Source organism: Monodon monoceros, unplaced genomic scaffold (genome assembly GCF_005190385.1).
Source record: "Monodon monoceros isolate NGI ecotype Baffin Bay Population unplaced genomic scaffold, NGI_Narwhal_1 Super_Scaffold_22, whole genome shotgun sequence".
Classification (NCBI taxonomy): Eukaryota; Metazoa; Chordata; class Mammalia; order Artiodactyla; family Monodontidae; genus Monodon; species Monodon monoceros.
The window spans coordinates 127534132-127546014 of NW_021703779.1; the positions used below are offsets into that span (position 1 = coordinate 127534132).

An 11883-nucleotide genomic window follows, 5' to 3' on the forward strand; every position below is an offset into this window, starting at 1 on the left:
GAGGTTGCCAGCCTCACTCACCTTCTCTCCTTGAGCCGTCCCGGCTCCCCTGTGACATGGTCAGCCTTGGCCTAGCCTCTGGCCCCGCCCCCTTGCCCTGGCTGGCCCCACCCATGCCGAGGCCGGGACCTCGGCCTCGGCACCAGCAGTCCTTGGGGCCGGTGAGGCACCGAAGTTGCCCTCGGACGGTGGCTCGGCCAAGGGGTCCCCCTGTGGCCACTGCAGCAGCCCCTCCAGACTTCTCGGGCCGGGACTGTACCCCCTCCCGGGGCCCCGTTCTCTCTGAGCGCCTGGAGAGCTCGAACCAGGCTCCTGCCAGGGCGTGAGCTGGGCCTGGGAGCACCGAACCTCCCTTCTCCGGGCCCTGCTGCTAAACCCCCTCAGTGTGGTCTGCGCGTCCGGACCCCTCATCGCTGCCCTGTCCTGCGCCCGCCCCGAGGGGCAGAGGCAGCAGTGCCTTACTCCTTTGTCCTTCTGCCTCCTCAGAGGAATCTGGCCCCGGCCTGCGCTCCTGGAAACCCAATTGGCCCCTTTTTCTCTTTTTTGCATGAGGTTTTCTTTGTCCCTGTAACTTTTTTTCCTAATTAAATGTTGAGAAATGGATGCAGTGTGTGGCTTTTGTCCTCGGTGCAGGTGGCTGCTCCCGGAACGTGGAAGCAGGTGGGGAGGGTGTCGGACTCTGCATGAGCTGCTCGCCCTTGATGGGGGGAAGGGTGACTCGTTGCAGGGTTTCTGAGGACTTGAGGTGCTCTAGGGCGACGTCCAATCCATCAGTGAGTCCTGGTGGCTCCACCTTCAAGACACATGCAGAATCCGCCCCCTTCTCCCCACTTCCACTGCCCCCAACTGGTCCAAGCCGCCCTTGTCGCTTGCCTGGATGCCAGGGTACCCATTTCTGCCCTGGCCGTCCTCAGCCTCTTCTCAGCTTGGGAGGCACTGGGACCCTCCCTCTTAACATACACGGTGGACCTTGTCCCCACTCTGTTCAAAACCATCCAGGGCTTCATGGCCCCCAAACGCCTTCATATCTGACAACTCGTTACTGTCCCAAGTGCACTGCAATCACTGTGCTCCTACCTACCTCCTACCTCTTACCCTCTTATGCCACACACCTGTTCAAGTAAGCCGGGTGGGGAGAAAGCAGGATGCGATTTTAAATAGAGCGGTCAGGAATGATTTCCGGGTGAGCCAGAGGGATCCCCAGAGGAAGAGGGTTCCAGACTGAAGAGAACCAGTGCAAAGGCCTTGAGGCAGTAGCCAGCCTGGCATGTTTTGTTTTTTTTTTAATAAACTTACTTGAGGGCTTCCCTGGTGGCGCAGTGGTTGAGAGTCCGCCTGCCGATGCGGGGGACACGGGTTTGCGCCCTGGTCCAGGAAGATCCCACATGCCACGGAGTGGCTGGGCCCGTGAGCCATGGCCGCTGAGCCCGCGCGTCCGGAGCCTGTGCTCTGCAACGGGAGAGGCCACAACAGTGAGAGGCCCGCGTACCGCAAAAAAAAAAAAAACAAAAAAACCCCAATAAACTTACTTGAGGCAGGAGCCAGCCTGGCATGCTTTTGTTTTTTTTTTAGTAAACTTATTTATTTATATTTTTGGCTGTGTTGGGTCTTCGTTGCTGCGCACGGGCTTTCTCTAGTTGCGGCGAGCGGGGGCTACTCTTCCTTGCGGTGTGCAGGCTTCTCATTGCGGTGGCTTCTCTTGTCGCGGAGCACAGGCTCTAGACACGCGGGCTTCAGTAGTTGTGGCTCGCAGGCTCTAGAGCACAGGCTCAGTAGCTGTGGCGCACGGGCTTAGTTGCTCCGCGGCACGTGCGATCTTCCCGGACCAGGGCTCGAACCCATGTCCCCGGCATTGGCAGGCGGATTCTTAACCACTGAGCCACCAGGGAAGCACCCGGCCTGGCATTTTTGAACGGCTAAGGAAGCCAGTGGGGCTGAACCACGATGAGCAAGCGAAAGGGTGGGAGTGGAGAATATTGGAGAGGAAACGGGCTGGATCACATCTGGCATTTTTTTTTTTTTTTTTTGGCTGCACTGGGTCCTCGTTGTTGGGTCTTCGTTGCTGCGCGCAGGCTTTCTCTAGTTGTGGCGAGCGGAAGCTACTCTTCGTTGCAGTGCATGGGCTTTTCATTGCGGTGGCTTCTCTTGCAGAGCTTGGGCTCTAGGCGCGCAGACTTCAGTAGTTGTGGCGCGCGGCCTCAGTAGTTGTGGCACATGGGCTTAGCTGCTCCGTGGCATGCGGGATGTTCCCGGACCACGGATCGAACCCGTGTCCCCTGCATTGGCAGGTGGATTCTCAACCACTGCGCCACCAGGGAAGTCCCTCACATCTGGCTTTTCAGGCCACTGTAAGTTCTTTGGCTTTGTCCCTAAGAGTCCCTTTTGGAGATTCTTTTTAACAGAAGAGTGACGCAATCTGAATTATGTTTTAAACCAACCTGGCAGCTTCACCAGTTCACCTGTCAGGCCAAGGCAGTAGGCTGATTCTGGGCTTTGCTGGGTGAGGGAGGGAGAATCAGATTGACGTCGGGCCCTAGAGCCTGGGGTACTGTAGCTCGGGAGCTGCCGGCAGAGAGGATCCTGGGGATCTGCAGAGGGTCCCCCTGGAGTATCACGGGGTGCTGATCGGCACAAGTGTGTGAGGAAACCGCCCCGGGCCTGGGAAAGGGCTGCCAGGAAGGATTACAGGGAACTATGCTCAGGGCTCAAGCAGGCCCTGGATGAGCACGTGTCCCCACTGGCCAGAATGGAAACCTCGGAATTCAAGAGGCCTGAGGGAGGGCACTCAGAAGGGTCTTGCCTCAGTAGCGGGAAAATAATTAATTCTACAGTAGAAGCTGCTCTAGCGCCATGTAGCAAATCTTAGAAGCGAGATTCTAAAGAATCAAATTGTCTCCAAGTAACCGCAGCACCTGAGAACAAAGTTCGAGTATGTTTACGGACACAAAAGTAGCCAGCACCCAAGGGAAAACATACAAGGTCTGCTATCCAAGCAAAAACACGGGGCATGAAAATAGTAAGTAAAGACCAGCCCACTAGAAGGGGATAGATAGAGCAATCAATAAAAGGCAACCAGATTGGAAAGGAAGAAGTAAAACTTCCATGATCGCAGGGTATTTTAGAGGGAGCTAACTGCCCCTGCCCAGACCCTGAGCCAGGTGCGCCAGCAGTTTTCTTCACTGATCTGAAACAAAGCCAGTAAACTACAAAATTCCTAGCCTAGTGCTTCTGGGTTGTTTGCTCTTTTCACACACACTCAGTTTTTTATTTTTGCGGGACACTAACCTAATGGTGACATGCATGTGGGGAAACCAGAGTTGTGGTGGGAGGGCACAGTTTCTGGAGTGAGTAGAATAGAACCATTTGGGGAGGAGGCAGAGGGACAGTGGCGTGAAAGTGCTCAATTCTCATCTCCCCATCGATAATTAAAGTCTTAAAAATGGTTTTTAAAAAGGGAAGAAAGAAAAAGACCCTTGCTGTAGCCACCAGAGCTGCTGCATGCTGGCGGGGGAGATGCTCCATCATCACCGTCATCGCCACGCCCACCGCCACCATCCCCAGCACCAGCATCTCCCTCCCTCCAGCCCACACTGCCAGAGCTCTCTGGGTTCTGTGCCGGCAGACTCCGTTCACGCACATGCAGGAACAGGGACCGGATCTCTCCCGCACTGGCTTGAAAGAATCCCCTAAATGCAGCCAAAATATATGAAACACAGGCTGTGAAGAAACTGGGCCTCAGGTGAGGGAGGACCGTCAGGGATCTCTGGGAGCTGAGACCCCAAAGAGGTGAGCCGTGCAGCTTCCCCAGCTTGCGGTCTACACGGACTGTCCGGACCGAGTCCAGCCGCCTCCCCGGGTCTCGGGGGTGGATCGCAGAGTGCACGCAGCCCGAGTTGGCGGGTGGAGGACCCGAGAGGACACAGCAGCACAGGGAGAGAACCGTGCCCAAGGGCGCAGGGTCCATTGGAGTGCGCCGAGGACCACTGAGCAGCATCAGTGTGGAAGGGAACTCTGCGAGGCGGGGAACAGGGCCACCCAAAGGATGGAAGGTAAGTCTGCCCAGCGCTCGAGCAGGACAGGGACTGGGGGCTGTCCGCACCGGCCAGAATGCAAACCTCATAACTGGGGAGGCGTCCTGAAGGGGGCTCAGAAGTCTCGCGCCTCAGTAGTGTGGGAAAAAAAATGAATCCTATGGGACTTGCCCGGCGGTCTAGTGGTTAGGACTCCGCACTTCCAATGCAGGAGGTGCGGATTCGATCCCTGGTCGGGGAACTGAGATTCCACATGCCACGGGGTGCGGCCAAAAACTAAAAAAAAAAAAAGTGAACCCTACACTGAAGGCTGCTCTGGTCCCACACAGCAAATCTTCAAAGCAAGACTCAAAAGGATCTGTCCCCAGTAACCTAACAGCATCCCAGAACAGAGCTCAAAAAATATGTCTAGGAATACAAAGATACCCAGCACCCAGGGAAAAAGGCCCAACGTCTGACACTGAAGAAGAAACTACCAGGGATACAGAGCAGCCAAATCCAATCCTTAACCAGGAGAAAAATTCATCACTGGAAGGCACGCAGATTGGAAAGGAAGAAGCAAAACTGCCTTTATTCTGAGAAAACGTGATCAATGATGAAAATCCAACGGCATCTACCAAAGAGCTACTAGAATATAAGTGAGCTTAGAAAGGCTGCAGGATACACCTTTTACAGGAAGCTAACTCCTTCTAACTAAAGGCTTAAACGACTGTCCTAGCACTTTTTCTTCACTGATCTGAGACAAGGCCAGTAAGCCACAAAGCTCCTATTCGAGTGTTTCTCGGTTGTTTGCTCTTGTCTTACAAACCCAGTTTTTAAAAAAATTTTACCGAGGAGACCCAGCAGTGACAGGGATGTGAGAAACCAGCATTCTGGTGGGAGGGTACACTTTCTGTACAATTTGGAGAGCAATTTCACACACTGCAGTGTGAGAGCTTTACATATTTAACCAATTTACCTCTTGTAGTCTATCTTAAGAAAACAATCACTCAGGCAAAGCTCTACGTACAAGCATTCCACTGAATCATTACCTATATAATATGGCAAAAATTGAAAATAATTTAAACATTCAATAATGTATCTTTTATGTATCCATTCAATAATGCTTTTGGAGAATTTTTAGAAAAAGGTTCATGTTAGATGAAAAATATGAGGAAAAATGCTAAACTTGCAAAATATTATTACTGTTACACATTTACTACATAAATACCACTATAAAACTAAGAAAATATTCCAAAATGTTGACAGTAGTTAATACTGAATGACAGACAGGACCTATCCTCTTCCATTTCTTAAACTGTCTTCAGTTGCGTTGTACTACTTGGATATCTGAATCACAGAACCTCCCCTCCAATTTAAGGACAGAGGCAAGAATATTTAAAGGTGCTGTAGTTGAAAATAAAGTCAGACATAGCACCGTAGCTCAGTTTTTGTTTTTTTTTTTTAAAGATGTTGGGGGTAGGAGTTTTATTAATTAATTAATTAATTTATTTTTGCTTTGTTGGGTCTTCGTTTCTGTGCCAGGGCTTTCTCTAGTTGTGGCAAGCGGGGGCCACTCTTCATCGCGGTGCGCGGGCCTCTCACTATCGCGGGCTCTCTTGTTGCGGAGCACAGGCTCCAGACGTGCAGGCTCAGTAGTTGTGGCTCACGGGCCCAGTTGCTCCGCGGCATGTGGGATCTTTCCAGACCAGGGCTGGAACCCGTGTCCCCTGCATTAGCAGGCAGATTCTCAACCACTGCGCCACCAGAGAAACCCCATAGCTCAGTTTTATTTTCAGTAGTTAAGAAACATTTAAGCACCAAACAAAGTAAGTGAACCCTCAGCACCCAAGGGCCAGTAGAGGCAAAAGATGAGGCCCCCATAATAAAGTGGCAACTACTACAGAAATCACTGCCCTAGGAGGGATGCACTGTCTAGGAAGGGACACAAGTTTAGACCTTAATCCCCTTCTCTAGCCCTGGCTTAGCGTGCAACAGGGGGCCCAAAGCGCTGCATGGTCCGTATCACCAGAGAAAGCTGGTCAAGAAAGTTGACGATGGAAATTTGGAGGAGGTGGGAATCTTCAGCTCTCCAGTGGCTAAAAGTGATGGAAAAAGAAAATCAAGGTGACGGTAGCAACCCCTCCAGTCCCTCTCTGGCTCTGCCCCTCTATGACACCGAAGCCGCTGCCATCTCCATTGGAGTGCCCGCTGGGGCGGAGATGGGTCCAGTGCACCGCGTCACCTCCCTAGATCCAACCCTGGAGTATCTCCGAGTCTCCAATAGAGCGCCCTTGGGGGAGTCTGGCCCGGCCACCTGCTGCCACTCCCAAGCAGCCCTTTCTAGAACTTACACCGCCAGGACGCTGCCGCTTACTGTGAGCTCCTTCCCAACAGCCCCATGGTGCAGTTCGGCATCTGGGGCCAGGGACCCACGGGCGATCTCCGCCTCCAAGGTGGACGGGAAAGGCACACTTAGGGCGCTGATGGAGATTCGGTTAAGGCAACATCCACACGGATCTGGTGCTTTGGGCCCTGTCTCAGGGCACCCTGACCAGCCTCACCCCTTTCAGAACTGCTTCCAGCCCCCCAGACCACGCCCGGCCTTAATCCACCCCAGCCGCCCCGCTGCCCCGTGCCCTCATTTCTTCGCCCCCAGGCGCCCCGGGTTTCCTTCTGCTCTTATTTCTCCCCCTCAACACCACCCCGCAGCAGCCCCTGACTCCCCCTTCTCCCCTTCGCTCCCAGGCTGCCCCTGACTCGTGCGTCCCTCTGTCCCACCTCCCACCGCACGCAGCCTGCAGCCTATTCCCCACTCCGCCCTCGGGTAGGATACAATACGTGTGGCCGGCTTCCCGGCCTTCTGGCTGTGGACGCGGGGTGTCCGCCCGGCCCCGGAGAGTGCTGTGCCGGCGCGGCACACAGAGCTCCGTCGTTTGCAGCGGCAGCAGCACCCCCGCTGCGAGGGCCGCCCCGGCCCCCCCTGCCCCCGCTGCCCCCCTGGCTGTCCAGGCCTTCAGCGCCCCCCGCCATCCTGCCTGCGTCTGCGTCCGCCTCTGCCGCCTGCATGGCTGCAGCGCGCTCTGCCTCCGACTCTGTCTTCGGGCCGCTAGTCTCCCCATCCGCTCTCTCCGCTGTCGGCTAAGAGACAACGGCGCCTTCCTGAAGCTCCGCCCCCTCGCGCTGACTCCGCCCCGTGCGCCTGCGCAAACAGGCCCCGCTGAGGCCGAGGGGGTGCGTGGTGGCTTCCCGCGGAACCGGCCTGGCTGGGCGTTCTCCAAGACTCCCTTGGCCGCAGAGAAACTGAGGCTCCCTCCCAAAGCCCTGGCCCTTCGCAAACTGTGTGACGCGATTTTAACTTCCTTTTTCTGTTTTCCTGCAAGTTTTTGACAGTGACCTTATACGACTTTTTTTTTTTTTTTGCGGTACGCGGGCCTCTCACTGTTGTGGCCTCTCCCGTTGCGGAGCACAGGCTCCGGACGCGCAGGCTCAGCGGCCATGGCTCACGGGCCCAGCCGCTCCGCGGCATGTGGGATCTTCCCGGACCGGGGCACGAACCCGTGTCCCCTGCATCGGCAGGTGGACTCTCAGCCGCTGCGCCACCAGGGAAGCCCTTATACGACATTTTTAATCAAAAATAAGTTTTTAAACTGCCGTGAAATTTCCGATGGTGATAGTCCTGTTAGTTTTCTATTTTCCTACTTTGTAATCATAAGGAAGGGCAAAAAGCTGAACTGGATCACCGAAGCCTGTTGGATCTCCCCGAAAATAAATCCTAAATCACCCCACTTCTCTCCACACAGTAGAATCAGTTCTTAATTTTTGATATAAATCACATCATATCATGTCCTTGCTTAAAATCCTAAAACAGTTTCCCATTGCCTTTGGAATCAAAACCAAACTCCTTCCTGTGTGACCTGGCTCCCGGCTCCTCCACTCTCTGCCCCCACCTGCCTACTTCCTCACTCTGTGCAGCCTCTAGGGTCTTTCTTTTCTCTGCTCCTGACCAAGGGTGGCCTGCCCCCGTCCCCCTTTGCACTTACTCTTCCTCTTTGGAAGACTCTGTCCCCAGACTCCCGTGGCTGGCTCCTTCTTGTCGTTAAGATGTTAAGATCTTCGCTCCAGTGTCACCTCTGAGAGGCCTTCGGGATCACCAATCTAACATACTACCTCCAGGCACCCTTCATCACATTTGCCCATTTCAGTCCGTTGCCTTTCTAGTAATCTGAAATCGTAACTTTGTTTTGTTCACTTCTGTTGATGTACTGTCTCTGGTACACTTTCACTGCAGTTTATGCAGTAGGTGCTTTGCTGCTTGTCGGATGAAACAGTGTATTAAACAAGTACAAAACTCAGTGTCTTGGGCCTAGCAATGCCACATGTAGGAAGTTACTTCACAAATATGAAACAACATATTTATAAAATTACTCACTGTAATATAACTGGTAATAGAAAACTATTGGACACAACGCACATATCCATCAGCAGGGAACCGGTGAAATCAATTGTGGTTCATTCATACAATAGGCCTTTTTGTTTGTTTGTTTGCTTTGTTTCTTTTTTTCTAATTTAATTTTATTTATTTTTAACATCTCTATTGGAGTATAATTGCTTTACAATGGTGTGTTAGTTTCTGCTTTATAACAAAGTGAATCAGTTATACATATACATATGTTCCCATATCTCTTCCCTCTTGCCTCTCCCTCCCTCCCACCCTCCCTGTCCCACCCCTCTAGGTGGTCACAAAGCACCGGTCTGACCTCCCTGTGCCATGTGGCTGCTTCCCACTAGGTATCTATTTTACGTTTGGTAGTGTATATATGTCCACGCCACTCTCTCGCTTTGTCACAGCTTACCCTTCCCCCTCCCCATATCCTCAAGTCCATTCTCTAGTAGGTCTGTGTCTTTATCCCCGTCTTACCCCTGGGTTCTTCATACAGTAGTCCTAAGCAGCAGTAAAAAGAATGAAAATCTCTAATGAAAAATGAAATGATTTCCAGGATATATTGTTATATGAAAATATGTAAAAAGCAGGGTGCAAATGACAACTGCACACACGCTCACAGACACACATGCTTATTGGGGAAAAAAAATATAAGGAGGATGGAAAACCCTGAAACTAGTGAAAATTATCACCTATAGGGGGTTGAGATGGGTATGAGATTTCTTGTAATATATCCTTTTGTATAGTTTTGACTTTGAACCATGCAAATATTTTATATGTTCAAAAATACATTTGAGGGACTTCTCTGGTGGTCCAGTGGTTAAGACTCTGCGCTCCCAATGCAGGGAGCCGGGGTTCGATCCCTGGTCAGGGAACTAAGATCCTGCACACTGCAGCTGAGACCCAGCACAGCCAAATAAATAAATAAATAATTTAAAAAATATATATATATATTTGAAAGAGTGAAAAAAAAAGCCAAAATTGAATATAAACAAAAGCAAATAAGCCTAACTGCATATCCAGTTGATAACAGAACCACACAGAGAAAATAAGTCAGGTACCTTCCAAATTCAGCCCTCTGACTGTGCTCCCTTCATGGGATATATTCTAAGGACAGAAAGACTCCGCTTTATTCCCAGTATGTATGTTGTTGGCAATGATAGTGTTGAGGTGATTGTGGAGCTAGCGTCTAAGGTAGACTGTATCTGGTACAGGACATGAGTAAATATATCCATACATGGATGTTGACAGGAACATCACTGTGGAATGAGGGAAAAGAACTGTACTGCCAGATTGGAATTGGGGACTGCAGTATGAACTCTTAAAAAATAGATTTCCTAGTTTTGTCCAGTGTAAGAGTCTAGAAGCAGTGAAACTCCAGTAGCAACGAACACACCCTGTACCCAGACCTTGGTTTCTCAATACCATTCTCCACTAAAAGGAACCAGAGGTCCTTGGAGAGGTGGAAGATTCTAGGTATGGGGCAGGAAAAAATACAAGATGAGCCTGGAGCACCTTGTGGTGCCAGAAAGTAAGGACATGCTTGAAAAGCAGAAGGATGAGGCATGTCAAAAGGACATGGGAGCCAACCAGAAAGAACCAAAGCTAGAATATCTGAGCATCCAAAAGGCTATTAAACCTTTTGGAGGAGGCACCAGGGAAGGTAGCATATATGTATTCACTTTAAAATTCCATTGAGCTGTACATTGACGATTTATGCACATTACTCTATGCATGCTATAGTCCAAAAAAAAACCAATGCAGGGACTTCCCTGGTGGCGCAGTGGTTAAGAATCCGCCTGCCAACGCAGGGGACACGGGTTTGAGCCCTGGTCCGGGAAGATCCCACATGCTGCGGAGCAACTAAGCCTGTGTGCCACAACTACTGGGGCCGCACATTGCAACTACTGAAGCCCGCGCGCCTAGAGCCTGTGCTCCGCAACAAGAGAAGCCACCGCGGTGAGAAGGCCGCGCACCGCAGTGAAGAGTAGCCACCACTCGCCACAACTGGAGAAAGCCCGCGCGCAGCAACGAAGACCCAACGCAGCCAAAAATAAATAAATCAATAAATTTATTTATTTAAAAAACAAAGAAACGATGCGTCCACCATGACAATTGTGAAAAGGGAAAGCTCTTTATAGAGAAATGCCAACTAAAAATTGTAGAAAGAAGGAAAGCATGAGAAAACCACCATTTTGCAGCCACCAATGCAATTCATCCAGTTGGGGATCATCCTTGGATGGTAAAACCATTAGATAAAGCTTGCTGGGGAAAAGATAGTCACTGGGTCTCAAGGTGTCACCCAGATTACTTGTGCGTTGGGGAGGGAAAATGCAACTTTACGAGGGAGTCACAGCCCAGAGCTGTGGCCTGAAGCTCAGAGACAGGGCTGGGATGAGCCACAGACACGGGTGCAAAACACAGAAATGGTGATGAAGGTGGACAGGCTCCCCAGGGAGTGACATGGAGAAGGGGTCCGGGGACAGAGTCTTGGGGCCCCCCGACAGTAAGAGATGGGGGTGTGGGGGGAGAACCAGCAAAGGAGCCAGAGGAGTGAGCCACCAAGTGGAAGGAAAAGCAGAGAGGGCGGCAGCAGAGGTGGCCAGGGGCAGGTCCCCAGGAACTAGGGGAGGCTGCTCTGGCTGGGCCCTGGAGGGGGACAGGGGCGACTGTCTCTCCTGCAGGCTTTTCAAGGCCCGGAGGGCTGAGGCCGCCACGGCTGTCACGTCTGCTGCTGGCAGGGCCTGGCACGGCTGAACAGCGCCTGTCCCACCTACTGGAGCTGGTGAGGCCCGGTCTCGTCCAGGCCTGTGGGGAAAGCCTGCAAGGCGCCAGCAAATTGTGGGCACGGCTGATCTGTCGCCTGGGTGCTTCCAACTCCATGAGCCCCACCCCCAAAGAAACGCTGCTTTCCTCTGAGTCTGCCCCTCCTCCTGTGTGCCCGTGGGAAATGGCACCACAGGCATCTCATTCCAGGTGCCACAGCCCATTTCTGTCTGCGAGGCCACTTCAGCTGGGCCCTTCACTCATCCTGCCGTCTCCTAGCGGCACTGTGGTCACCACAGGGCTGTGAGCTGCACCCCACGGCCCTGGGGATCAGCGACTGGCTCGAGGCCCCTCCGTGAGTAGCGGACAGCGGGTCTCGGGGCCCCACAGCGGCCAGGGGCCAGGGGGTAACAGGTGGGTCAGCACCCACCTCCAGGGCGGACACTTGGCCCAAGGGGTACAGTGCCCACGATAGACATTCCGGCCCCTGTGGAAGGATCTCAGCATTTGGAGCCTGCGGTGTACATGGGGCCACCCCGAGAATCTAAGGGCAAAGGCGGGATGCAGCCTGCGGCCATTCTGTCTTCACGTGCGGTCGCCCGTCTCCTCTCACGATGGCATGGGCCTTCCCACCCGGGCCTCCCATCTCTCATGCCGGCAGCA

General features: G+C 52.6%; 1 protein-coding gene across 1 annotated transcript; it reads right to left on the bottom strand.

The window, feature by feature from the left end:
* Window positions 1-5626: 5626 nt before the first annotated feature.
* LAGE3 (L antigen family member 3) lies at window positions 5627-7079 on the bottom strand. The gene is made up of 3 exons (XM_029241136.1): window positions 6847-7079; window positions 6365-6493; window positions 5627-6109 (listed from the first exon to the last, which is right to left on the bottom strand). The coding sequence occupies exons 1-3, from the start codon at window positions 7077-7079 to the stop codon at window positions 5995-5997; spliced, it is 477 nt and encodes a 158-aa protein (XP_029096969.1). The 3' UTR covers window positions 5627-5994.
* Between the last annotated feature and the right edge of the window lie 4804 nt (window positions 7080-11883).